Source organism: Hemicordylus capensis, chromosome 2 (genome assembly GCF_027244095.1).
Source record: "Hemicordylus capensis ecotype Gifberg chromosome 2, rHemCap1.1.pri, whole genome shotgun sequence".
Lineage (NCBI taxonomy): Eukaryota > Metazoa > Chordata > Lepidosauria > Squamata > Cordylidae > Hemicordylus > Hemicordylus capensis.
The window spans coordinates 390,644,809-390,669,586 of record NC_069658.1 but is presented as its reverse complement, the minus strand read 5'-3'; the positions used below and the strand labels follow the sequence as shown (position 1 = coordinate 390,669,586).

Here is a 24,778-nt window from a genome sequence, read left to right as displayed (position 1 = left end):
GCCACACAGGGGCCCGTTGTACATGTGCGTCAGCCTCCAAAATGGCCACTGTGATGGAGGAAAGGGCCAAAGACTACCTGAACCAGGAGATTTAAGCCATAATGAAGGCTGGCAGGCACCAACCTCCAGGGACGCCCCCCATACACACAGCCTCAGAGAAGCTCCCTGGAGGGGCTAAGTACAATCTTCCTCCGTTATGGCTTAAATCACTTGGTTTGGGTGGACTTCAGCCTTTTCTGGCCTTTTCCCTCTCACGGTGGCCATTTTGGAGGTCTCTGCACATGCTTAATGGGCCCCTGCATGGCCTGGATCATGACCCGGTCACACAGGGGCCCATTGCACATGTGTGGCAGTGACGGGGGAAAGGCCCAGAAAGGGCCAAAGATCACACAAACCAGGCCGGCAGGGGGGAATCTCCATGGACACCCCACACACCCAGCCTCAGAGAAGCCCCCCAGAGGGGGTAAGTGCAATCTTAAAAAAAAAAAATTCATGAACGTCCCCCCGAATGGCCAGGGGTCCATTGCCAAATGGCCCGGGCCCCAAATGGCCAAACTCCTAGCTAGACGTGTGCATGTGCACTTGGTGCTTCCGGCCACTTCTGGCCGAAGAGCGGGAAGGGGCAACAGGGAGGTACATTTCCACCCCAAAGGTTTTTATGGAAAACAAGTGCTGGTGGGGGGGAGGGGGAGTGGGGTAAGTGCACCCTCCCCCACCCTTAAAGTGGCACCCCCCGGCTTCAAACTTCAGCCCTCCCGGTGTTCGAATGTGTTTGGAGGCCCGTAAAAGGGCCTCCGAACAGATTCGTGCACATCCCTAGAGGTGTTATTTAATGCTTTCCTTCCAAAACACTTTCTGATCTAAGACACCCTCCTGAAAGGGACTGTGAGCTACTCTTTTATGGCTCAGCATTAAGACTAACTGTGACAAGTGATTGGGTGACTGTACCAACAGGTATGCTGATTCATAATTTAATAAATAGAGTCTTAGAGTTGGAGGGTCTAGAGCACAGTCAAAGGCACATGATACAGCCACTTTGCTGAAGCTAAACAGGACTTGGTGTGGTCAGTGCCTAGATAGGAGGCCCATGTATTCTACCCCTGGGGATTGAGCTGTAGCTCAGTGGTACAGCATTTGCTTTGCATGTAGAAGGTCCCAAGTTCAATCCCTGGCATCTCTAGGTAGAGAAAGACTCTTTCCTGAAACTTGGGCGAAGCTGCTACCAGTCTGTGTAGACAATACTGAGTTAGATGGACCAATGGTCTGACTTCCTGTGAAGAAGACACTTTCCTCTGTGGGGGTCTTGCAAGCAATTACATTACACTGGCATTACAAAGATGTATAGACATTTCAGGCAGATACATCAAGGGCTTATCCTGGAACATCATGGCCGCATTCACATGCAATGTGGAACCAGATTTGCAAGGACCTGCAGCATCCTTACTGTTACTTCCAAACACATGCAACTCTGGTCCCGTCCGTTGTGCGACCCAGGGTTCCGCTCAGGAGACTCCAGTTTGGACCCTTGGTTTGCTCAAAACTGAGGGTTCATGGAGCTTCCGTTCTGTCCGAATGCCCCACTGGAGGCTGCATTCAGCCAGACTGTAGTTGAGGGAGGAAGCTCCTCCGTCTCTCCCTCTACAATTGGCTGTGTGGGCTGACCTTCAAGAAAGAAGCAGCCCACACAGCCAGTTCCCCCTCCTCTGTGCAGTCTCACTGACTGCAGAGAGGATGCGTTCCCTGTCAACCAAATGCAGACAGGAGAGTAGGAGGTGGGGAGTGGAGCTGCAGGTCCATTGGACCCGCAGTTCCATGTGATGTGTGAAAGCAGCCATTAAGTAATAAGTGTACCTAAATATGCACGCAGTGACCAACATCCAAACTAAGTGCTGGTCCTGTGACTGTGTGCTGGTGTTACTGGGAAAGAGTGAATTTGTCAATATCCCCGTCTCTTTGAAGCCCATGGTGACTCCCAAAAATATGTCCCTGAGGGTTGCATAACTCTCAGGGAAATATTTTTGGAAGTTACTGTGGGGTTCAGAGGGACGATGAGATGAGCCCAAAATGCTTGTCCCCCATAGCACCAGCACTTTGTTGGTCTGGATGTTGGCCATTGCCTTTCCCTCACTTTATTTATTAACCAGTCACTAGTCTTGGATTAGGAGAAATAACTTCCCTATTCTGAGGTATCACTTTGTGACAGTTTTGAGTGCCAGCACTTACTGTATCTCTATAGAAAATAACTAGTAGATACACTAGTGCAAGTTTTTAGGGCGGCTGTCCCTTCAACTGGAGGAGAAGGAGATATTTAATTTGCATGGCATAAAATACAGCCACCTTGCTGAAGCTAAGTAAGTATGGGGCTGGTCCATGCAATGATGGGAGACTGCAGGAGCGCGATGCATACTGCCTTGGTTGCATAAAAGAATGGAAGGATATAAGTTAAATAAAACTGGGCCTATTGGCCAAGTGACACATTGTTTGTGGGTGTACATTGGAGGGACTTTTTGTACATTATGGTTTTTATGTGTATGTCTATGATTTTTTAAAATACACATCTAACATATACAATGCAAATGTGATGAACAGATTTTTGAAAATATATGTCTAACAGCTGCACTTGTCAGTATGGAATGATTAGGCTACCTTTTTTAGTGTACACTTGGTGTCAAACCCAGATCTGTTACTATGTTAAGTTGTTAAGGCTTGTGTGAAATATGTAAATTGAAACAAGATGTGTTGAATACAGGTACACTGATCAGGGAGCTACTGTGTTTAAGATACACTTGTGGCAAATCCATGTGGAAGAGGTTTATGTAAGCAATTTCCTCCTCACTTTTGGGCTTCTCAGAGGAAAAGTGCCAGTCCTGATCTTGTTAAAGTTCATGGTAGCGCTGACTGAACTGATGCAAGATGAGCACCAAGACGGGGTTGCGTGCAAAACTAGACATTGGGTAGAAGGCTGTGTCTCAGTAGCAATTCACTAGCTATGCCAGTTGTGTCAAGGAGTATATACAGCCATCAGCAAGAGCTGTCACTTTCTCTCCTATTGACTGATGCTTGACTCAATAGAGCAGCAGAACCACACTTGGCTGTGCTGAGCTGAAGGATGGAGCGGAGACTAGCACGAGAAGACTACTCCATTTGACTAGCCTTCGTCTGACCTTAAAGCTGAATCCGTTTCAGGCTACACGGAGGGCTTGTTGTACATTAAATCTATACTTGTGGGTATGTATAGACAGGCACACTGTGGGAATGGCCGTGCTGCTGCATTCTGATTTCCCCTCCTCATTCTACATGCTTGGGGATCTAACACAACCTGGGAAACTCACACAAGTACTCTGTGACAACGTCTTGACTGTTTCATGTTTTCGAGATGCATGCACTCATACAAGCATGTGCCTGCCTGTACAGAAATATAATATAGAAATTAGCTATGGACTATATTCTGATTTTAGGAATAAGGGCCAGAGATTTAAACGGAACCTGCAAAACTGGAAGAGAAGACATCCAAAAATGATGGATGTGTTGCCTTCTGTGGTATTAGAGGGTAGATTTAGGAGGGGTGTTTTTTGTTTTTTTGGGGAGAGATTGTGTCTTTGTGGGAATGGCGATGTTGAAACAGTAGGTCATGTGCTTTTGTATTGCTGATTTTATCATGATCTGCATCTTAGACTTATTGCTCCTCTTGTTTTTAGTTATCCAAATAAGTCTGATGAGTTTTCTATCAACTTATTTCTTTCTGATAAGTATACCGATGCCTCGCACTCGGTGGCCAAATTCTGTACAGCTGTGATTAAGACCTGTCCGCAGTGTGTCGGAGATGGTTAATAAAGGCTCTTAATTTGTTTTGTTTTTATTTTGTCATCTTATTTCATTTTATATTTTATGTAATAGTTCTTAATTGTATATTTTATATTTATATACACATTCACTGGTATCGATGTTCACTTTTGGGGACTCTTGTATCTGGATTTGAACAGTGTGCTGATCTTTGATTGTAATAAACTGAATTGAATTGAGGTGGTGATGTGGAAACTAACCAACTCACCTCCTGCTAGAAAACAGCTAGTGTGCTGTGCAAGATACATTAAATGCTACTGACTTTTAAAAAATTGCTGTTAACTCTAGTGTTATACTCGAGCATTATGCCATAAAGCAGTATTGCTTTAAAAAGCAGTTAAGACACAACACAAAGTCTCTTTTTGCGTTTGAGATAATGATTCTGCTTTCTTGCTTTTGGTCCTCTTCTGTCTGGGAATGTTGGTAAAGGAGATCAGGAATTCTGGATCAGGAATTCTGCCGAGACCCTGGATATCTGTGAGGCTTATACTGACAGCTGCCACTAAATGCTTATTGGGAGGAACTTTCCTGTGACAACAGTAGTCTGTTTTGTTTGCACAAGGTGCAAATTTAGTGTGCAAATGTAAAAAACAAAATTATGTGTTGTGCTATATGCCCTGCAGTTATATTGGCGAGAATGATTCCATGCCTTCCTTTTGACAAATATCTTTAAGGATGTTAAAGATTAAAGTTAAGGAAATGGCTAAGTGCATAGCTGGGAGATGGAATATATATATATATCTAGGAAATGGCAGCAAATTATCATTGTGATCATTGTTATGGCCTGCTGCTGGATTTCAGCCTCATTCAACCTGCTACTGTAAACTAGGGATGTGCCTGAACCGGTCCGGAGGCCATTTTAGAGGCCTCTGAACTGGTTCGGAAGTGGCCCGGTCCGGCAGTTCAGTGCCGGGGGCAGGTGAGGGTCTTGCTTTAAGGGTGGTGGTGGGGTTGTACTTACTCCTTCCACCACTTCCCCCCCTCCGGCACACCATTTTTCTACAAAGTTTTGGGGGCGGCAGCATTCCTCTCTGCCGCCCCTGCCCCTGTCATTTGCTGGAAATAGAAGTACCCGCTGTGCCTGCGCCTGCCACCGCTGCGCGTACATATCAAACGTTGTGTGTGCACGTTGCGTGCGTGACGTGCGCAAGCGACGGGGGGCACGGGGCAGGTGCATGTACGGCGGGTACTTCCTCTATTTCCAGCAAATGTGGGGGCAGGGGTGGCAGGGAGGAACACTGCCTCCCCCAAAGCTTTGTAGAAAAACGGAGCACCAGAGGGGGGAAAGCGGCGGGAGGAGTAAGTAAAACCGCCCTGCACTTAAAGCGAGATCCTCCCTTGGTGCCACGCCTCGCATCCATGGTTTCGTGCACATCCCTACTTGCGAATGAAAGATTCCTCCACCTTCAATTAAAGGTGAGTTGTGCCAAGTTTCTTATACAGACTTTAGAGCCCACATATGGAGAAAAAAATCAAGTTATTGTGCATCATACTATGTTGTTCTGATGCTCAACCCATATTCCTCCCTTTATTATTTACTCCCTTTTCATATTTAATTGGCTCAGTGAAAAAATGAATACCGTATTTTACGGACTATAAGACGCTACGGACTATAAGACGCACCTTAATTTTAATCCGGTTTTTCAGAGTTTTAACATATTAAACTGTTAAAACATTTAAGACGCACCTGAATTTTGGCGGATATTTTTTGAGGAAAAAAGTGAGTCTTATAGTCCATAAAATACGGTAGTACTGATTAGCTTGGGCTGGATTACCATTTATGTTTATAAAGGATCTGGTACTAATCTTGAGTTCAGATACCACAGAGAACTGGAAAAAGTGCAGAGGGCAACCAAGATGATCAGGGGCCTAGAGCACCTCCTGTACTTTCTAGTTTAGAAAAAAAACCTATTTTTTTCCTTCCATCCATCCTTCCTTCCTAGTTTGGAAAAAAGATGACTGAGGGGAGAAATGATAGAGGTCTATAAAATCATTCATGGTGTGGAGAAAGTTGATAGAGAACCTTTTCTCCCTCTCTCATAACACTAGAACCAGGTGTCATCCCATTAAACTGATTGCCAAGAAATTTAGGACCGACAAAAGGAAGCACTTTTTCACACAACGCATAATCAACCTATGGAATTCTCTGCCACAAGATAGGAACATAGGAAGCTGCCATATACTGAGTCAGACCATTGGTCTATCTAGCTCAGTATTGTCTACACAGGCGGGCAGCAGTGGCTTCTCCAAGGTTGCAGGCAGGAATCTCTCTCAGCCCTATCTTGGAGATGCCAGGGAGGGAACGTGAAACCTAGATGCTCTTCCCAGAGCGGCTCCATTCCCTAAGGGGAATATCTTACAGTGCTCACACTTCCAGTCTCCCACTCATATGCAACCAGGGCAGACCCTCCTTAGCTAAGGGGACAAGTCGTGCTTGCTACCACAAGACCAGCTCTCCTCTGTGGTGACAGCCAACAGCCTGGATGGCTTTATGAGGGGTTTAGATAAATTCATGGGGGACAAGTCTATCAATGGCTACTGGTCAGAGGGCTATAGGCCACCTCCAGCCTCAGAGGCAAGATGCCTCTAAATACCAGTTGCAGATGAATAACAGTAGGAGAGAAGGCATATCCTCAGCCCTTGCCTGAGGTCTTCCCAGAGGCATCTGGTGAGCCACTGTGTGATACAGGATGCAGGACTAGATAGGCCTTGGGCCTGATCCAGCAGGGCTTTTCTTATGTTCTTAATTGGCGATTTGTCTGATCCACCAGTTCCCAGAGTGTGTGTGGGAGCCTGATATCCAGTGTCAGCAAGGAGATGCCAACACTGGTAAGTTCAGATAGCATGTCCAATGGTTGCATGTTCTGCCCTACTTATAGTCAGGAAGCCAATAACTGTAACCAAGGTTTGAAGCTGGTTACAGATGTTGGCTTCTGGAGTTTATGTAGGGCAGCATATGATTACTTGCAATGCACTCTACGTTAGGCTGTCTTTGTACATAGTCTGGAAACTGCAACTGGTACAGAATGCAGCAGCCAGGTTGGTCTCTGGAGTTACCAGAATAGATCATATTACACCCATTTTAAAAGAACTACACTGGCTGTCAACAGAGGCGCACCTAGATATTTTTGGCACCAAGTCCTGAGGCTTCAGAAGCCCCCCACCACACCGTGAGGCCTCCCCGCTTTATTTATTTTTAAAAACATGCTGCTGCCTGGCCCCTGCTGCTATTTCCCCTTCACTGCTGCTCACCACTCACTCCCCCAGTGGCAGCTGTGGTGGGCCTCCTCGGGCCTGCAGACTGGCCTCCTGTGTCTGCGTGCGTGCGCAGTAGGAGTTATGGAGTGTCGCATCCCACATGGGATGCGACACTCCATAACTCCTACTGTGCACGCGTGCAGAGGAGGTCAGTTGGCAGGCTGGGGAGGTCCGCCTGTGCCTGTTGCCGCTGGCGGGGTTGGGGGTGAGTGGTGGCAAAGGGGAAATAGCGAGGGCCAGGCAGCAGCATTGGTGGGGCATTGGGGCTCTGGGGAGGTCCCCCGGAGCATTTGGAGGCCCCCCAGGAGGCATGAGGCCATGGAATCTGCCCCGTGGTCTGTGTCTAAATGTGCCACTGGCTGTCAATCAGTTTCTGGCTGAAATACAAAGTGCTGGTTATTGCCCATAAAGCCCTGAATGGCTTGGGTCCAAGGTATTTAAAAGAATGCTGCCTTCTTCATGAACCTTGCCGCCTATTAAGATCATCTGGGAAGGTCCAGTTGCAGTTGCCACCAGCTCAGTTGGTGATAATTTGAAACCGGGCCTTTTCTATGGTTGCCCTGGGACTTTCGAACACCCTTCCTAATGAAATTAGAACCTCCCCTTCTCTAAATGTTTTTAAGAAGGACCAGAAAACATACCTGTTTAGTCGGGCTTTTAGTTTATAATTTTAAAGTTTCATGTTTCAGAGTTTTTATCTCTATTTTAAACCATATTAATTGTGTTTTTAGATTGTGAACTGCCCAAGGACTTGTGAACTGCCCAGGGCAGTATTAAAATGTGTTAAATAAATAATATGATGACAATGTTGGCATATCTTTGTCGAGCTCTCCGCGAACACAGTACTCTGTGATGACTGAAGGCTATTATCCTTCCTTAGCATAAATGTTAAATAAATGTTAATCCAGCCCAAGCAAATCAGTCCGATTCAGGCAAGCCTCTGGTTCTTTGTGACACTTGAACCTGCTCTTAGTTTTAGGCTTAGACATGTTCTTACCTCAAGTGAGAAGAATGATGCCTTCTGCTCTTCCTTTTTTATCTAAAGTCGCCCTCTAGCTGACTCTTGTTAACATACGGAATGCTTCCAGTACTGCTGTTTCTTAAAATAGTGGTTCCTTAGAGGGAAGCATGTGGCAGGATGGGAGCCAAATACTGAGCAGCTGATTCTTTTTGCTTTAGGAAAGCCAGAGTGAACTTAATTACCTGATCACCAAATTGCCCCATGAAAGTTCTTGGAACTTACTTATTCTTCTGATCCGGCTAGGTACTGCAGGCATTGCAGTTTCTTTTGAAATGCATTTGCAGTCTTAAAGTTTTTCATCTTTTAATGAGATTCCAGACCATGCAGCTCCTTTGACTGTTTCTCCCCTTTCAGTTAATTGTGAGGATTTTTCTCCTTTTCTCCTTCTTCTCCAGTGGTCTAAGTGAGTAATTAAATGCAGTGTTTAACCATCACTCCTTGCTAGATTATAATTATGAAGATTCAAATGCATAAACAAGGTCTTGCATAATGATGAACCTCTTATCAATGGGAAGAATCTAAAGAAAAAGCAGGATCCACTCTGATAATTAAATACCCAAACACCCAACCCCCTCCCCTTACTACTCCATTAAATGATGCTGGGGTGGGTGGGGAGGAGATTGTTGCTGCAGTGGGGGAATAGTGTAAAGAAGGCAGATGTGGTGATCTGCCACTGGATAAGATAGTATTTCAAAAGACTGTTTCTCATTTGTTATTTTTGCAGGTATGCCCAGATGACAACATTACTGATGTAGTATTATAACATTAATTTAGAACTCTGTGTGTGTGCACACGCGCATGTGAGTGTGAGGAAAGGTACTGGAATCTGTTACTATGAAGAACCCCCACACCCCCAAAAGAATCCCTCTTTAAAGCTCCATCTTGATTTCTCAGTTATCTCGCTGGCACCATCAGAAGCCAACCTCCGCATCATATAACAAGCAAGCATCCTGCTAACATCTGCCTGAGGAAGTCTGCTTTAAAAGGTGTCATGTCTATCAGGAACAAGGAGTTCTGTTCAATTTCAATCTTTTCTTTCCCCTCCTTTTGATGTGGAGCATCTATCAAACAGCTCCTGTCAACAGGTGCTAAGCACCTGGTGCACTTGACCCATTGGAATAGCACCTGCCTTAGAGGTATTCTCTCAATCCATCTGACTGGGAGAAAATCTATTCCCATTAGATGGAGGTGAGAATCTTCTCTCCACCTCCTAGGTATGGGTTGATTTGCCAAATTTCACCCTGCCCCCACCCCACGTGCGCGCACACACACACTTCACATTAGGATAGTTTTGCCCATGGAAGTGGTCATATATCATGCCAGGAAGAAAACACTACTTCTCCTATAGAATCCTCATAGATTAGTAAATATATATGTAATCTGCTGACTTGGCAAACAGGCACCCCTGCTAACTTCCAATGTAGTGATCCTCTTTATTTAGCAGTGGGAGAGTAACTGGCCCTATCCACCCCCAGCCCAGCAAAGCATCCCTCCAGTGACTGTTGCTGGTGTCTGTCTTATGTTTCTTTTTAGAATGTGAGCCCTTTGGGGACAGGGATCCATCTTATTTATTTATTATTTCTCTGTGTAAACTGCCCTGAGCCATTTTGGAATGGTGGTATAGAAATCGAATGAATGCATGTATGAGTCTATATATCTATATTTACACATAGATTTTTTCATGATATATCATCTTGTTTTCTTTTTATACAATTTCTTTGATCACTGGCCCCTCTTGTGTGCCTACATCTTGATTTTAAATACAGCTCTTAATTTCAAGACTTTTTGACTGGCAACTTTGGCACATTACTTTGGCACAAGCTTTATTTTCTATGAGCCTAGTTCATGCTTTTAGGATAAGAGACGGAGGGAGGCAAAGGAAACACCTCTAGCCCTCGAAGGCTGGGGAGATAATCTCACCTTCAAATTCTCTCTTCCACCCACCTCTTCAGGAGGCATAGCATCTGCATCTTATCTTGGTGCCTTGGAGCGTTAAAGGTGCATGGACCATCTATGGGTGGAGGTCTGGTAACCCTACTCAGATTGGAAGCATCAATTCCTGAGAAGTTCTGTTTTGGCCAGAACCTAGAAAAACGGCAACCTGCTGTGCAGTATAATAAGCTTTTTCCCCCGTGGATTTACTTTCTGCATTGAATTCAAATGCATTGAATTCATCAGGTTGTTGCTGGTGTCTATCTTATGTTTCTTTTTTAGATTGTGAGCCCCTTGGGGACAGGGTAGTCACCTTGTTTGTTTGTTTGTTATATCTATGTAAACCACTTTGGGAACTTTTGTTGAAAGCGGTATATAAATATTGGTATAATCCTACATGCTTAGTGACAACCTTTTCCCTTAAGCTTCTGTTTCTGGAGTTTCCCACAAATCTCATAGCCTAAATCTGGTTCCTACCAAACTACCTGGGATTGTCTGTGCTCAGAGCCCAATTTGGGCACAGAAAGAGACAGGGTGAATAACATTGGCCAGTATGACTGGCGGGCTGTATGAAGCCTTTGAATTGTGAGGTCTGCATTCTTGACTATTTTGTCATAATTATGAACCTGCTATCTCCTTGACAAATACCAACGTCCAGGTCTGAGATGCTTAAAAAAGTTTTTTTTGTAAAGATTTATATTGTTTTTAATAAAATAATAATAATAAACAAATACTAGAACTGATGGCTCAGTAACGACCCCCCCCCCGGTGTATCCTGACCTAGCTCAAACAATAAAAGAAAAGTAGGGGGGAAAGCAGAAGGTTACTAGAACAAGTCTGCAGATTCAGAAAGAACTAAGAAAGACAAAAGCTGGACTAGAGAAGGAAAAGAAAAATGGGTTACAGGGGAGATGTAAAGCAAAAGTGCAGCAGTCGAGGAACTCCAGTGGTAGTGGAGTTGCTACTCAAAAAGACAGAGGGGCTATTCACATGGTCTGCAAAAATCAGGCTAAGGGAGACTAGCCCGGTTTTTGCAGTCCATGTGAACCACTGGGTTCGGCTGCGAGCCTGGTGGTCCCTGAGCAGGTAACCCACTCAAGTAGCCCGCCCCTTAAACTGGGTTTGTGGAGCGAGTGCTTCGCAAACCCGGTTTTTTGGATCATGGCTCCACACCATGTCTACTCACGAGGAGACCCCTGACCTGGAGGCTTAAAAGCAGCCTCCTGTCTCAGGGGTCCCTCCAGTATGCCATGCGCAGGGCTCACGCAGGGCATACTGGAGCTTCTGGGGGCCGTGTGGCCCCCGATCCTCCCAGCCCCCGCCGGCTCCGTCACAGAGCCGGCAGTTGTGTGGGCGACTGATCCGGCCCTATGGAGGCGGGTCTCTGTGATTGTGAGAGCCGCCTCGGAGACAACAGTGTCCTGTAAACGTGAAGGTGTCAGGGGTATCCTGCCAGTTATAATGATATTTTTAATTTTAAAGAAAAATGATATTTTTCTCTGTGTTAGTGATCCAGCATATAACTAACCCAGAGGTCCACCACAAAGGAAAACAAGAGTTCCAATATGCAAGATGATCCATTTCAACACTGTCATGGGTTTGTCAGCTGCACATCATAGCCCCACCCACCCACCCCCGAACTTGTAAAAAGAAGTCTCCCAGCCAAGGCACAATGGCTTACATGATCAGCAGCCCTCTGGTGAAGGGAGGATGTGGGTCTTCTGCAAGGAGCCTTCAGCGCCTGACCACCTCCACCCCATCAGTTACTACTTTATAATGCTATTATATACCGCTTTAATAGTTGCCAAGTCTATTTCCATTGCAAGGTGATTCCTGCTTCAGTCTTCCCCAGAAGTCTCAGCCTGGCCCTTTTAAAAGGCACCGGGTCATAGCCCTGCCCCCTAGTTCTAACCTGACCAGATGAGGTTGTGCCTTGGCCCAGAATAGGATGCTGCCCAGGATCCTTCCATTCTCTGGGCTCCTGGAGACTCCTTACCTGCCCACCCTTCCCACAAGTTCCCCTTGTCTTGGTCTCATGTTACTTTGAATTTTATATTAAGGTAGCATCCAAAAAAATGGGATATCTCCCTGGATCAATGCAGTAAAATGAAGGTTGAGTGAAAAATAAGTAAAATCAATTGTAGCACCCACATTCTGCCAGCACTGTACAACTGTAAAGCATCCCCCTGAACACATGCATCTACTGCTAGTTTGGTTTCCAAGAGCAATGCCTGTGGGCACCATTATTATAAGAAAGCCATCTTTTATAAGCTGGAGTTGGACTAGTGCAGGCTAATTTTAGTCCAGAGTGTAGTGCTGGCAAAGAAAGACCTTTTAGAAGAATACAAACTGAAGAAGAAGTCTCCCATGGGAGGCAGGCAGTCCTTCCTTTTTTAAACTCCACCTCTAAACATGTTAAGCTTTTAACCCTTTAAGTGCTATACGTTATTATGCCACACCTTCCCTTCTTCCATCTTTATAAATCTTTAATTGTTTTCAATTTAAACCCCAAAATTACCCCTTTAATTTAAAATTATCATTTTATGAAAGTAAATGTATTTATTTTAGTACATTTATATACCACCCCATACAAAAATGTCCCTGGGTGGTTCACAATATAAAACCAATTAAAACATTAACATAATTAAAACAGTTTAAAATACAATGGATCGGGTCTCATGATCAGACCCCCTCCGGGAGTCTCCTCATGAGTAGCTGTGGCATGGAGCTGTGCCACGGCTATTCACAATCAGAAAGCCTGGGTTTGCGGAGTGCTTGCTCCACAAACCCGGGCTTTAGGGAAGGCTACCAAAGTGGGTGACCCACTTGTAAGCCACCGGGCTCGCCTGAGAGCCTGGTGGTTTACACAATCAAAAAAAATCAGGCTAGGCTCTCCTAGCCCAATTTTTGTTGATCGTGAGAATAGCCCCAATAAAAACTCTAAAACTGGAGCTTTAAAACTATAAACCGAAAGCCTGACTAAACAGGTATGTTTTTAGACCCTTTTAAAAACCATTCAGAGAAGGGGAAATCTAATTTCATTAAGAAGTGCATTCCAGAGTCCTGGCTGAAACTCTAGAAAAGGCCCGGTTTTGAGTCGCCACCAACCATGCCAGTGGCAACCGGACCTCCCCAGATGATCTTAATGGACAAACCTCTCTGGATGATCTCAATGGGTGGTGGGGCTTATGGCGAAGAAGATGTTGAGGCTATTCACACGAGTGTGCAAAACCAGGCTAAGGGAGCCCAGCTCAGTTTTGCATGCTTGTGTGAGCCGCCAGGACCAGGCCCAATCCTAGCAGCTACATGGCGGCAAACTCACCTAAGTAGCTTCCCTCTTAAATGAGGTTAAGGGAGTGAGCGCTCCCCTAACTTCATTTTTTGATCATGAGTCTGGCACACTCGGGGGGTGGGGTCCCAATAATGCACTGTGCACTTGCACGGTGCATTACTGGAGCTCGGGGGCGGGAGATGCACGGTGGCATCTCCCAGCACCCCAAACCCCAGAGCTGCCAGGCAAGCCACCGGTTGTCTAGGCAGGTGATCTGCCCGCCCAGGGAAGGACTGGAGATCGTCTGCAGCAAAGGTAAGTTAAACCCATCTTCCCCACAGATCACCCCAGAGCTCTTCTCACTGATCATAAGAGCCCCGTTATCTTAAATACCCAGGGCCTAAGCTGTTTAGGGCTTTACAGGTTATAACTAGCACCTTGTATTTTGCCCAGAAACATATTGGTTTCAATACAATTTATATTTACATATTTATTGGTTGTTTGTTTTGGGTTATATTATCAGGATCTTTTGTTCTGTTTTTATGCCTTTTTGTTTTAATACTGGTCTCCCAATTGTCCACTAATGTTTTTATTTGCACACTCAGTATAGACCACCAAACAGCCTGCTGTGCTCTCGCTCTGCACTTAGTAATGCCTTGTTGGCCCTATGTGAATTTTATCTAGTATATCCCTTCAAAGTTCTTTGGGGATGACAATATGCTGCTGTTTCATGAGCAAACCATCTATGAGTCAGTCAGTCATCCTTTATTGAGGCCATAGACCAATACTTAGTAAAACATACATACTTACAAAAAACTCAGCATAATAAATCAAACAGACTGTAACGCAATATTGACAGGTTAAAATTAAGACAGTTGTGGTGAACTCCAGATAGATCTTACTGAAAGCCAAAGAGAGCAGAGCACCCTCCATTACAATCATAAAACAGGAATCACGGAAAAAAGAAGGCAAAACATTAATTAAAACCTAAGCGGATGTTGCAAATGATATAACAGTACCTTGCCATTTTGCAAATTAGGTCGTCATCAAGACTGGACAGTAAATACTTCAAATAGAAGCCATCCAAATGCCCAGGAAAACGTTGCAGCAAAGGGGACACTAATCTTAAGCGGGCGTCCCTATAGAAATTACAGTATAAAATGGCATGCGCACTTGTCTCCACTTGACCAGACCCACAAGGGCAAAGTCGAGCAGAGAAAGGGGTACCTTTAAATCTTCTCTCCATAACAGCAGATGGAAGCGCATTTAGACGGGCGAGCATCAAAGCACGTCTAAATTTAGGAATGGTAATTAGACTCAAATAGCTAGCTGGTTTAATGTTAAACATTTGATCCCAAAAAAAGACATTCTTAGGCAAGGAAGCAACTTCTTCCTGCAGTCCCATGTCCATGATACGTTGTTTGATCTCAATCCTGGCTCGATCATATCCCATTTTGATAATCTCATCCTGAGAGAAACCATAATGAGCCAATTTGTCAATAATTTGGGTCTTCCACTTAAATCTGAAACAATCAGTCTTAATAAGGGGGGCCAATCCTACACAAGAGAAGACAAATTTTAATCAGAATAATATGATATTCCTCCAGTAACAAGTTTCTAATCTAATCATACCCACCTCTCGTCTTAATGCAACATTAGGCACGCATCGGGGGACTAACAATATAGATCTCACAAATTTAGACTGCAGGGCTTCTAAAGCCGTAAAGTTGCTAACAGGTCCTATTTGGGCTCCGTACAGCACTTGAGAGTGGACTTTAGATACAAATAGTTTAACTGCAGCGGGGATATAAGAAGCCCCCCTCGAGAAATGAAAATATGTAATAAGGTTCGTAGTTAGCTGTGCCGTAAACAAAGTAGATTTGAAGTGGGCATTGCGTGAGCCTGATGAATGAAAAACCACTCCTAGGTATTTAAAGGAGATGACCTGTGCAATCCTATGACCATTGATGGACCAGCAATATTGCCTGGGTCATTTTGCAAAGACTAGGACTTTAGCTTTTTCATAATTTATCTCAATGAACTCTTGGGAACAAAATTTTGAAAGGAGGCCCAAAGCACGTCTCAAACCAATTGGGGTTTGGGACATGATTGCCATATCATCCGCATACAGAAGAATAGATACATGCTTATTTGCTATTTTGGGAGGATGCGTAGAAGGTGCAGATACAAAAGAGACCACCGAGTTGGCCCTATGTGAATTTTATTTAGTATATCCCTTCAAAGTTCTTTGGGGATGACAATATGTTGCTGTTTCATGAGCAAACCATCTATGAGTTGAAGGTCATTTTGGTCTGGCCAATACAGTCTCACTGCCAATGGAATTCATTTCCAGGTACCCCATCCTTGTTGGCAGAGGCAAATTACTGTCTGACATGTGGCATCCTGGCATTGCACCATGTGAATTTGATGGAATCGCCCTTTGTTGCTTGAAGATAAGTTTGTGTATGCAGTCAGCTTTCACTTCTGTTGCCAAAGCTCATTCTTCCTTTGACTGCAGTAGAGGAACAGGGTCCCTGAAAAGTGTATCTACTGTTACAAGTGACTTTCCTGGTACATGCTCAATACTGAACAAAAATATCACAAGGTGAAGGCAAAATCTTAGAATCCTTGGAGGAAGGTCATCCAGGGGTTTTGAGCCAAGTAAGGTCACTAAAGGATTGTGATCCGTGTGCATAGTGAATTTTAATCCCACCAAATGAGAACTATAACAGTCACAGGCCCAGGTAACCGTTAACGCTTCCTTTTCTACCTGAGCATAGCACTGCTCCGTGTCAGTAAGACATCAAGAAAAGAATGTGACTGGACATCTCTCACCCCGCAGTTGAATCTGACTTAGCACAGCTCCCAAGCCATATAAGGAAGCACCTGCAGCCACAATTGTCAGGTATTTTTCAGAATACTGTGCCAAAACTGGAGAAGAAAGATACAGTTGTTCTACAGCTGCAAACACACCTCTTTGTGCACAATCCCAGGTCCACAGAGCATCTCTGTGGAGAAGTTCCTGTAAACATGATACATCCAGAGGCTCTGCTAGATTTACAAGTGCAGTAACCATATCTGGATCAGGCTAAATTCCCTTGTCACTAATAATCAGAGATGCTCTTACCTCTGGACTTTGGGGCCGAAGTCCAGGGTCTCCATAGCCCCTGGGGGCCCCCAAATCCTCTTTAGTCTGTCCTGGGTGGTGTGGTCACCTGGAGGAGCATGATGATGCTTTATTTGCAGTGGTGGGGGAGTCTCCAAAGGCCTTTAGGTCCAGCTCCAAAATTACCTACATGCACCTCTGCTAATAATACGTCCTGCAAACTTGAATCTTGTTTTCCCAAATTCACTTTTTCCATTCAGTGTGAAGCCCACTTGTTCTAAATGACCCATTATTGTCCACTGCCTCTCATCATGTTCCTGTTTGTTAGTGCCATAAACCAGAATATCATCTGCATGGCAAAGAACTCCTGGAAATCCAGATACCAGTTGCGAGACTCTTTTGAAAGTGCTCTGGAGCCTATGAAAGACCAAATGGAAAGCGATTGAAATAATGAGCCGGGTCTCACGATCAGTGAGACCCGGTTTGGTGAGCTGAGCAAGGAGAGCAGGCTAAGCCCGCTCTCCCCGCAGATGATCACAGCAGGAGCCCTGGGCGGCCGGATTGGCCAACCACACGATTGCCGGCTCTGTGACAGAGCCGGTGCGGGCTGGGGAGAGCGGGGGCCAATCGCCCCCCGGAAGCTCCAGCATGCCCTGCGTGAGTGCGCAGGGCATGCTGGCGAGACCCCTGGAGCTGGGAGGTGGCTTTTTGCTTCCCCTCTGGGGGTCTCCTCGTGAGTAGCCGTGGCGTGGAGCCGTGCCACGGCTACTCATGATTTAAAAAAAAAAACAGGTTTGTAGAGCACTCGCTCCACAAACCCGGTTTTAGGGGAGGGATACTTGAACAGGTTACCCGCTCTAGAACCACCGGGCTCGCAGCTGAGCCCAGTGGTTCACACGACTGCAGAAAATCGGGCTAGCAGAGGCTATCCCGATTTTCTGCAATTGTGTGTATAGCCTCAATATCTGCCAAAGGGAGTAATGAAGGTAGTCAGTAGTTAAGATTTTTCTGCCAGAGGAATTTGCCAAAACCCTGTTGTAGCATTGAGCTTTGAGAAAACCTTTGCACCAGATAACTGAGCCAATATCTGGTCAACTTCCAGAAGCATGGGTCTTTCCCTGCAAACATATTTGTTAAATTCTGTGAGATCCACATAAATGTGGATCTTTGCATTTGGCTTTGGCACTGCTACTAGTCCTGCACATCAGTCCATAGGTTAATCTACTGGGGAAATACCTGTCTTTTCCATCCTAGTTAATTCACCTTTGACCTTAGCTTGAAAAAGCACAGGGACCCGGTCAAGCCAAAGGGCACAGCCGATGGCTCAACTTAATTTTATATTGTCCTGAAAGTTTGCCCAACCCTGTAAAAACACTGGATCTGTATGTAAAAACACTGGAATTTGTGTCATGTCTTGTGCAATGTTGTCAAGTCTCAGCACAAGTCATAAGTGGTGTAGTGCAGGCAATCCCAACAGGAGTGTATTGAGGTCTTGTATTGTATACACAGGGTGATGTAGAACCCCACCACCCTCTTTTTCCAGCATGGCTTGAAACTGTCCCAAGATGAGCAAAGGGTTGTTGTTGGCACCCAGCAACACTTTGGTTGAGGGAATTAAACATCCATCTTGGGATGGGCCATAGACTTCCGTGGGGATGGCAGTGACTGCAGCTCCTGTATTGATTTCAAATTGAATGTTTTTGCCATTCACGTTGATACTAGATTACTATGATGACATTTGATCAATAGAGGATATAGAGTCTAAAAAGATAGGCCCCACTGCTTCCACATCACTGGCTTGTAGGATGTCTTTTCAAACCATTTGCAGATATAGGGTGGTTGCAGGGGCGCAGCAAGGTTGGAGTGGGCCTGGAGACGAGATTTTAAAATGGGCCCCTCACTGCTGATACTTTCAACCATGAAATACGATCCTATGTATGTTTTCTCATAAATCCTAACAAATTCAGTAGAGTTTGCTTCCAGGTAAGTGTGCAGAGAATTGCAGCCTCAGGCAGCAAATCTAACCACATTTAGCTGGAAGTACATTTCACTGAAACCTAAAGGACTTTGTAATTTTTTGTCACGAAACAAGCCGCTTCTAGGACTTTTTTGATGGTTTTTTTAAAACTTAAAAAATATTTAAAAACCAACAATTTGTCCAATCCACTCAATTTAAATATACATATTCCTCCCACACCTCTCTGCTCAAAACCAAAGCCCTACGCCCAGTCATTCCAGCCTGGGTCTGAAATGGGGTTGTTTTTTGATGAAGGCAGAGGGCAGATTCTTCCATATTGGGGTGGAACTACTTTTTTAAAAATAGTTTTTTTTAATTTTTAAAAAACATTTTAAACCAGCAAATTCCTCAATCTCCGAATTAAATATTCAGAGTCATTTCAATCTGCCCTACACCCCCCACACCTTATATTAAAGCTCTATGGCAAGCAATCCCTAAATATCCAAGCGGGGGATAACCACAAAAAGGAAATCACATCCTACCTCCATTACTAAGCTTGAGGAGTCAAAAGCTGGGCAGAGCTGTGGTGGGCAAGGGCAGCCAGCGCTGGCCACCCTGCCTGCCGGCACTTGAGTTCAGGCTTCAGGGAGGCCTGCCCAGAGGCCTCTCTGGAAGCCCCGCCACCTGCCCTACAGCTGAGAGGCGGAGACTGAAGGGGCTGCAGCAGCTTGCAGGCTGCTTCACTCCCCTGGCCAGAACAAGAGGGCTAGCAGGAGAGGGGGCCAGCAGGCAAGGCAAGGGGGACTGGCTAAGGAGCCTTGGGGGGCCCTCCAGGCCCTGTGGGCCTAGAGACATTTTTCTCCCCTTGCGCAATTGAATTAACACCCCCGGGGGGTTGGGCAGACAGCTGCAAAATGCCCTATTTGACGGCAGTGCCTACATTCCCCATCTTTTACCAGCCATTGTTGCCAAGTATGGATAGATTTTCTACCACAGCGTCCACACATAACTTTCTCCGGAGTTTATAACTGTTTGCTTTACTTTCCCAGATTCCATTAATGGTGATGGTTTAAGTTGACACTTAGGTCTGACTATCTGACCCCCTGCCTTTTGTTCTTAGCATTTATAATGCCCACATTATCAGGCACCATATTGTTTGGGATAGTTGCCTGCAGATTCAGCTGTTTTGTTATGGTTTCATGAAGACACACGCATGCAATGGCAGTGGCCAAAGTGAGATCAGGATCCAAATGAAGTCGAGCTGACAGTTTTGTATCTTTTAATGCCCACAACAACCCTGTTTCTTATAAGCTTCTCCTTGAGATTTCCATAGTTGCATTGCTTAAGTAAGGCATGCACAGAAGTAATGAAGGTGTGTGCAGTTTCTCCTAGGTGAAGTTCCTGGCTTCACCTATTAAACTTAGCTCTTTCATATATGACGTACTGAAGCTCTTCTTGTGATCGGTGAGAAGAGCTTCTTCTGGGTCTGTGGGGAGAGTGGGCTTAGCCCTCTCTCCCCACTTAGCCCACGGTCCCTGCAGACAATCAAAAGGTAGCCCAACTGCTGGCTCCATCACGGTGCCGGTGGGGGCTGTGGGGATAGGGGGCCATGTAGCCCCCGGAAGTTTCAGGATGCCCCGCACGAGTGCATGAGGCATCCTGGAGAGACCCCCAAGCCCAGAAAGCTGCTTGCAGCCTCTCAGTTGGGGTCTACTTGTGTGTTGCCACGTGCCGCGGCGACACACGAGCAAAAAAAAAAAAAGGTTTTTAAAAGTGAGGTTAAAAACCTCGTTTAAGGGGAGGGGGAATTAGGTGGGCTAGCCGCCTTGGGAGCACCGGGCTCGTCTGCGAGCCTGGTGGTCCCCACGATCCCTGGAAAGCAGGCTAAGCTCCCTTGGCCTGCTTTCCAGTAATCATGGGAATAGCTTCGTTGTCTCCCAATGAAATGGTTATCAAAACCTTCTTTCACTTTCTTGTAATATTTTTGCTCTTCTGTAGTGAGTGGTAAACCACACAGAATATCTTCTGCAGAATTTCCCATAGCAAAAATGAGAGCATTCACTTGTTGTTCCTGTGATTTCTGTTCTGCCATGTTTGTTAAAGGATCCATAGCTTTCCAAACCTATGTCCTTAAATTTTCCCTTGGCTGTATCCTTCAGCAAACAATCTCAGTCTCTCCTCCCCACCCTTCACCCTTTGTTGTGGGTTGTTCTAAATATTATTTCTTTGCTGACTTAAAGAAAGGATCCCATTCTGTACCATGCAGTGTTTTCAAAGAAAGACCAGCAGCCATTTTAGGAGAACACACATGGAAGAAGAAGCTTCCCAGGGGAGGCAGCCCTTGTTCCTTTATTTAACTCCACCTCTTAACATGCTAACCCTTTAAGTGCTATACACTGAGGCTATTCTCATGATCACCCAAAAGCGGGCTAAGGGAGACGCATGGCTCCCGGCAGCAAGCCTCCCTACTCCCCTTAGATGAGGTTAACGGAGCAAGCACTTCATTGAGCTCATCTTTTTGGTCATGTGTAGCCGCGGTGCATGGCAACATACGAGTAGCCCCCTGATGAGTAGACACCTCGGGGGTCTCTCCAGGATGTCCCGTGCACTCACACGGGGCATCCTGGAACTTCCGGGGGCCATGCGGACCCCGATTCCCGCAGCCCTTGCCAGCTCTGTGATGGAGCTGGCAGTTGTGTGGGCGGCCGATTCGGCCACCCAGGGCTGCCTTTGAATCATCTGCAGGGAGAGTGGGCTAAGCCCACTCTCCCCGCAGACCTCCTTTCTACTCCTCACACTGTTTGTGTGACTTGCCTCACTATGATGCCACACAGAGTATCTTCTTTTTTATAGAGTAGGTGAAATAACATGCAGTTCAGAAGTGAATGAGAGCTGTGCAAAAGCATTTCACCCAAGCTTGTGCAGGAAAACTTCCCAGTGGATCATGCCCTGTGACCCTGAAGTTTTATGGCTTCTTCATTCTGGTTAAGTGCAGTTAATTTGTCTAGCTGAGAAGAGATGCTCTGCTCCCTTCTGGCTAACACAGTGTTCATTCCTGCCTGCAGCTTATTCAATCCAACAAGTATGAGAAAAGGGGGAACAAGAAGCTGTGAAGTTTGATGGCTGTGTTTTCAAATTTCCTATTTAGTGCAGTTACAAAGTCACTTTGTAGTTACTGCCTAGAGTTACTTGGTAATTGCTTAGTTTGTGATGTTAAAAAAAAAACCAACCCCAAACAAACCACACATACCTGTGACAAAGCAAAGTGCCCTTAAATACGCATTCTGATGTTAAAAGGGAACTTCTTCTCAGTTTTCCAGTTCCACTGGCTGATCCAGTTCTAGCATTTGGAATAATCCCTTCTGCATCCTTTGGGAGCATCGTGGGCTAATGCTAGATTTTTAAGTAATAGAGGTTCCCAGAAAGCCTCTTGCAGCTAAGTAGCCCTTAGTGGACATGTGTAGACTTTTCCAGCATATTATTTAGCTACATGCCTGATTGTGCCTCCTCTCTTTTTTCTCCCTATACAGGATATTCATTGTGGGGATTGGATTTTTCACTCTCTGCTTCTTAATGACATCACTGGGAGGCCAGTTTTCAGCCAAACGACTGGGAGACTCTCCATTCACCATCAGAACAGAAGGTAACTCCATCCATCATTTTATCGAGTTGGCCAGATGAGCAACCTGAAGAATAGTTTTGCTTTTCCAGTCTCACGTTGTACAGTTGGAGACTAGCTAGTGAGAGGGGGCAGGAGACGGTATTTGGCAAGTCTCAACCAAATAGTAGTGGTGCAGGGGTGGAAGCAGCATGTTCTTACAGCAGGAATGAAGAGGTGGTGGTGGTGGGGACAGTGGAAGACTGGGTCACTCAGCACCATGCAGGCGCAAGGTGCTGTCTAGCTCTTAACACCCTGCACCCATGCAGGGAACTGCTGCCTAGTTGGTAGCTGCACACCTGCACGGTATATCCAACACCACTTCCTCTCGATGTTCTTTGGTAGGGGCATGGACTCCCATCTCTTCATTACCTCCCACCTCAGCTAGCCAGATCTCTTGCTACAGCAAATATCTCAAAGGCAGACATTATTCTCCAGGCTTCTGATCTGGCAACCCTGCATTTAACTTGCTCATGGAGCTCTTGGAAATGGGATAATTTCTTCTGGATCTGTCTTGTGTTTTCTCAGGAAGAGAATTAAATTCCTGATGGGCAAGATCATGGCTCTATTCAGTGTGCTTGTACCAATGGGCTCAGAGGGAACATGGGTGTGCAAGGTCTGTTCACTATGGCACATTCTTAGTGCTGTGCTTGTTGCAGTGCCACATAATGTGCTTTGTGTCAAGATTACTTACAGCCATTTCAGTTGTCCAGACAACAGCCCCGTGAGGTAGGGGGCCAAGGAGCAGAAGTGGAGAGAAAGCAGATCTGTCAAGTGTCCATGTGCTAGTCCTTTACTTCCACAACACTTGGATTTGTGTGGTTTCATTACTTGCAGTGGCTGGCTCCTTCCCATGTTGCCTTGTGGAGATGGGAAGGGCAGGGGTGCGCGCGCGCGTGTGTGTGTGTGTGTGTGTGTGTGTTCGTTCCAAGTTCTATGTTCCATCCATTGGCTTCCAAGATGGCACAATATTATTTTGTCCAGTATCGAAGGTGGATGACAGAAATAGCTTTATTCTGTCATTGAGACTGGCTTGCTGGTAGAGCACCTGTTTTGCATGCAACATGTCCCAGGCAAAGTCCCTGGCATCTCCAGGCAGGGCTGGGAAGGATCCTTGCCTGAAACCCTGGGGAGCTGCTACTAGTTAGTGTAGAGAATCCTGACCTAGGTGGGCCAATGGCCTGACCCTGGATAAAGAAGCTTAGCTCTTTATGTCCATGCATGGTAACATGTTGGGCCTGAACTATTTGGGCAAGCTGGTTTGGGCTGTGTCCTTGATAGCCCTGCAATTAATTATTGCAAATGGTTGGTAGGTAGAAAGGAAGGAACTGTGACAGAGCTCTCTAATTCTGAAAATTATCCTCCACAATGTTATGAAGTACAACCGTGAAATACTGTAGGGAGGCTAGAAGAGAGAGAATTTCACTACAGCTTAACTTCAAAAGGGGGAGGTGAGGTATGCAGGAGTGAGATGCTATTTAGAAGCACATCTTTTTAAAAAGAGCATTTGCAAAGGAAAATTGCCTCCAAGCTACATGAAGGCTATGTTTGAACTAGTCATGGAGGGAGTTGCTGGATAGCTTACAATTAGGTAAGGGACAAGAGGTCTGTCCATGGCTGTTGCATATGTATTAATGCTGCCAAGTTGGAGGCTTCTCCTGAATGACATCATAATGATACACCATTGCTTTCTCAGCCATTGCTAGGCATTGACCCTTTAGCTGCTTGTGTCCTCACAAAATAATGCACTGTATCTGAGTGCCATGTTCAAGCCATTCCACCTGTATACACCCAATGGAAAAATGAGTTAAGTTGAAGTTAAATACTCCAATGTATGCACAATCTGTGTATGGTGTATGCACATACAGATTTTACAGCACTGTAAGATATTCGCCTCGGGGGTGGAGCCACTCTGGGAAGAGTAGACGGTTCCAAGTTCCCTCCCTGGCTTCTCCAAGATAGGGCTGACAGATTCCTGCCTGCAACCTTGGATAAGCTGCTGCCAGTCTGTGAAGACAATACTGAGCTAGATAAACTTATGGTCTGACTCAGTATATGGCAGCTTCCTATGTTCCTAGAGCCCACCAGGCTCGCTCCTCAGTTCCATCTATAGTAGCTCTTGGTCCCTATCTCCTCCCCCCCCACACACCTACTTCCCCTTCTGCCTTCTCTTATCCCTCCCCTGCGATGGAGGCCCCAAGCATTTGAGAAGTGTCTCCTTATTTACTGAATTCTCCCTGACCCCATCCAATAACCCATCTCTCCCCACAAAACATTTATGTGAGGAGTTGCTCCTCAAGCATTCCCTCTCTCTCTGCTTCTGTTCCCCACTCTCTCAACCATGCCTGGGCTCTTTAGGAAACTATAGATTCCTCAGCAGTCAAGTGGCTCTTGTTGGGTAGGTTTGCTTCCACCTGGGGCACTGCACTGATTATTGCTGCCTGATTCCTGGAATTAAGTCCTTCCTCCTGGATAAGCTGTACAGGTAGGCTGCTCATTTCACTGTAGCATGTAGCACTTTATAATTTTCTTGCCTCCAAACATTCCCATGTTCTTTGATTTTTCCTTGGAAAGAAAGAAGATGCAGATACATCTAGCTAATTCCGATCAAAGTGAATAGCACTGGATAATAAACCAGGGGGCATCTCCCCTTCCTGTGTGTAGGTTTTGTGAATGTTTTGTTTTAGACTGTTTTAGTTTTTTAGTTTTTAATTTTGATATATTAACTGTTT

The 24,778-nt window shown here is 45.5% G+C and overlaps 1 protein-coding gene and 1 long non-coding RNA gene across 5 annotated transcripts in view; one reads left to right on the top strand and one right to left on the bottom strand.

The window, feature by feature from the left end:
• Window positions 1-19,101, bottom strand: part of LOC128344414 (uncharacterized) — a 28,241-nt gene extending 9,140 nt beyond the window's left edge. For both annotated transcript variants that reach the window (XR_008315843.1, XR_008315842.1), the window contains exons 1-2: window positions 18,931-19,101; window positions 8,099-8,521 (exon numbers count right to left, since the gene is read on the bottom strand). This is a non-coding gene — a long non-coding RNA (uncharacterized LOC128344414). The remainder of the gene's footprint in view (window positions 1-8,098; window positions 8,522-18,930) is intronic.
• The window catches only part of MGAT5B (alpha-1,6-mannosylglycoprotein 6-beta-N-acetylglucosaminyltransferase B), a 312,928-nt gene that overhangs the window by 4,714 nt on the left and 283,436 nt on the right, over window positions 1-24,778 (top strand). For all 3 annotated transcript variants that reach the window (XM_053294465.1, XM_053294466.1, XM_053294464.1), the window contains exon 2: window positions 21,919-22,031. In XM_053294465.1, coding sequence (XP_053150440.1) covers window positions 21,962-22,031 — 70 coding nt within the window. In that variant the 5' untranslated portion in view covers window positions 21,919-21,961. The remainder of the gene's footprint in view (window positions 1-21,918; window positions 22,032-24,778) is intronic.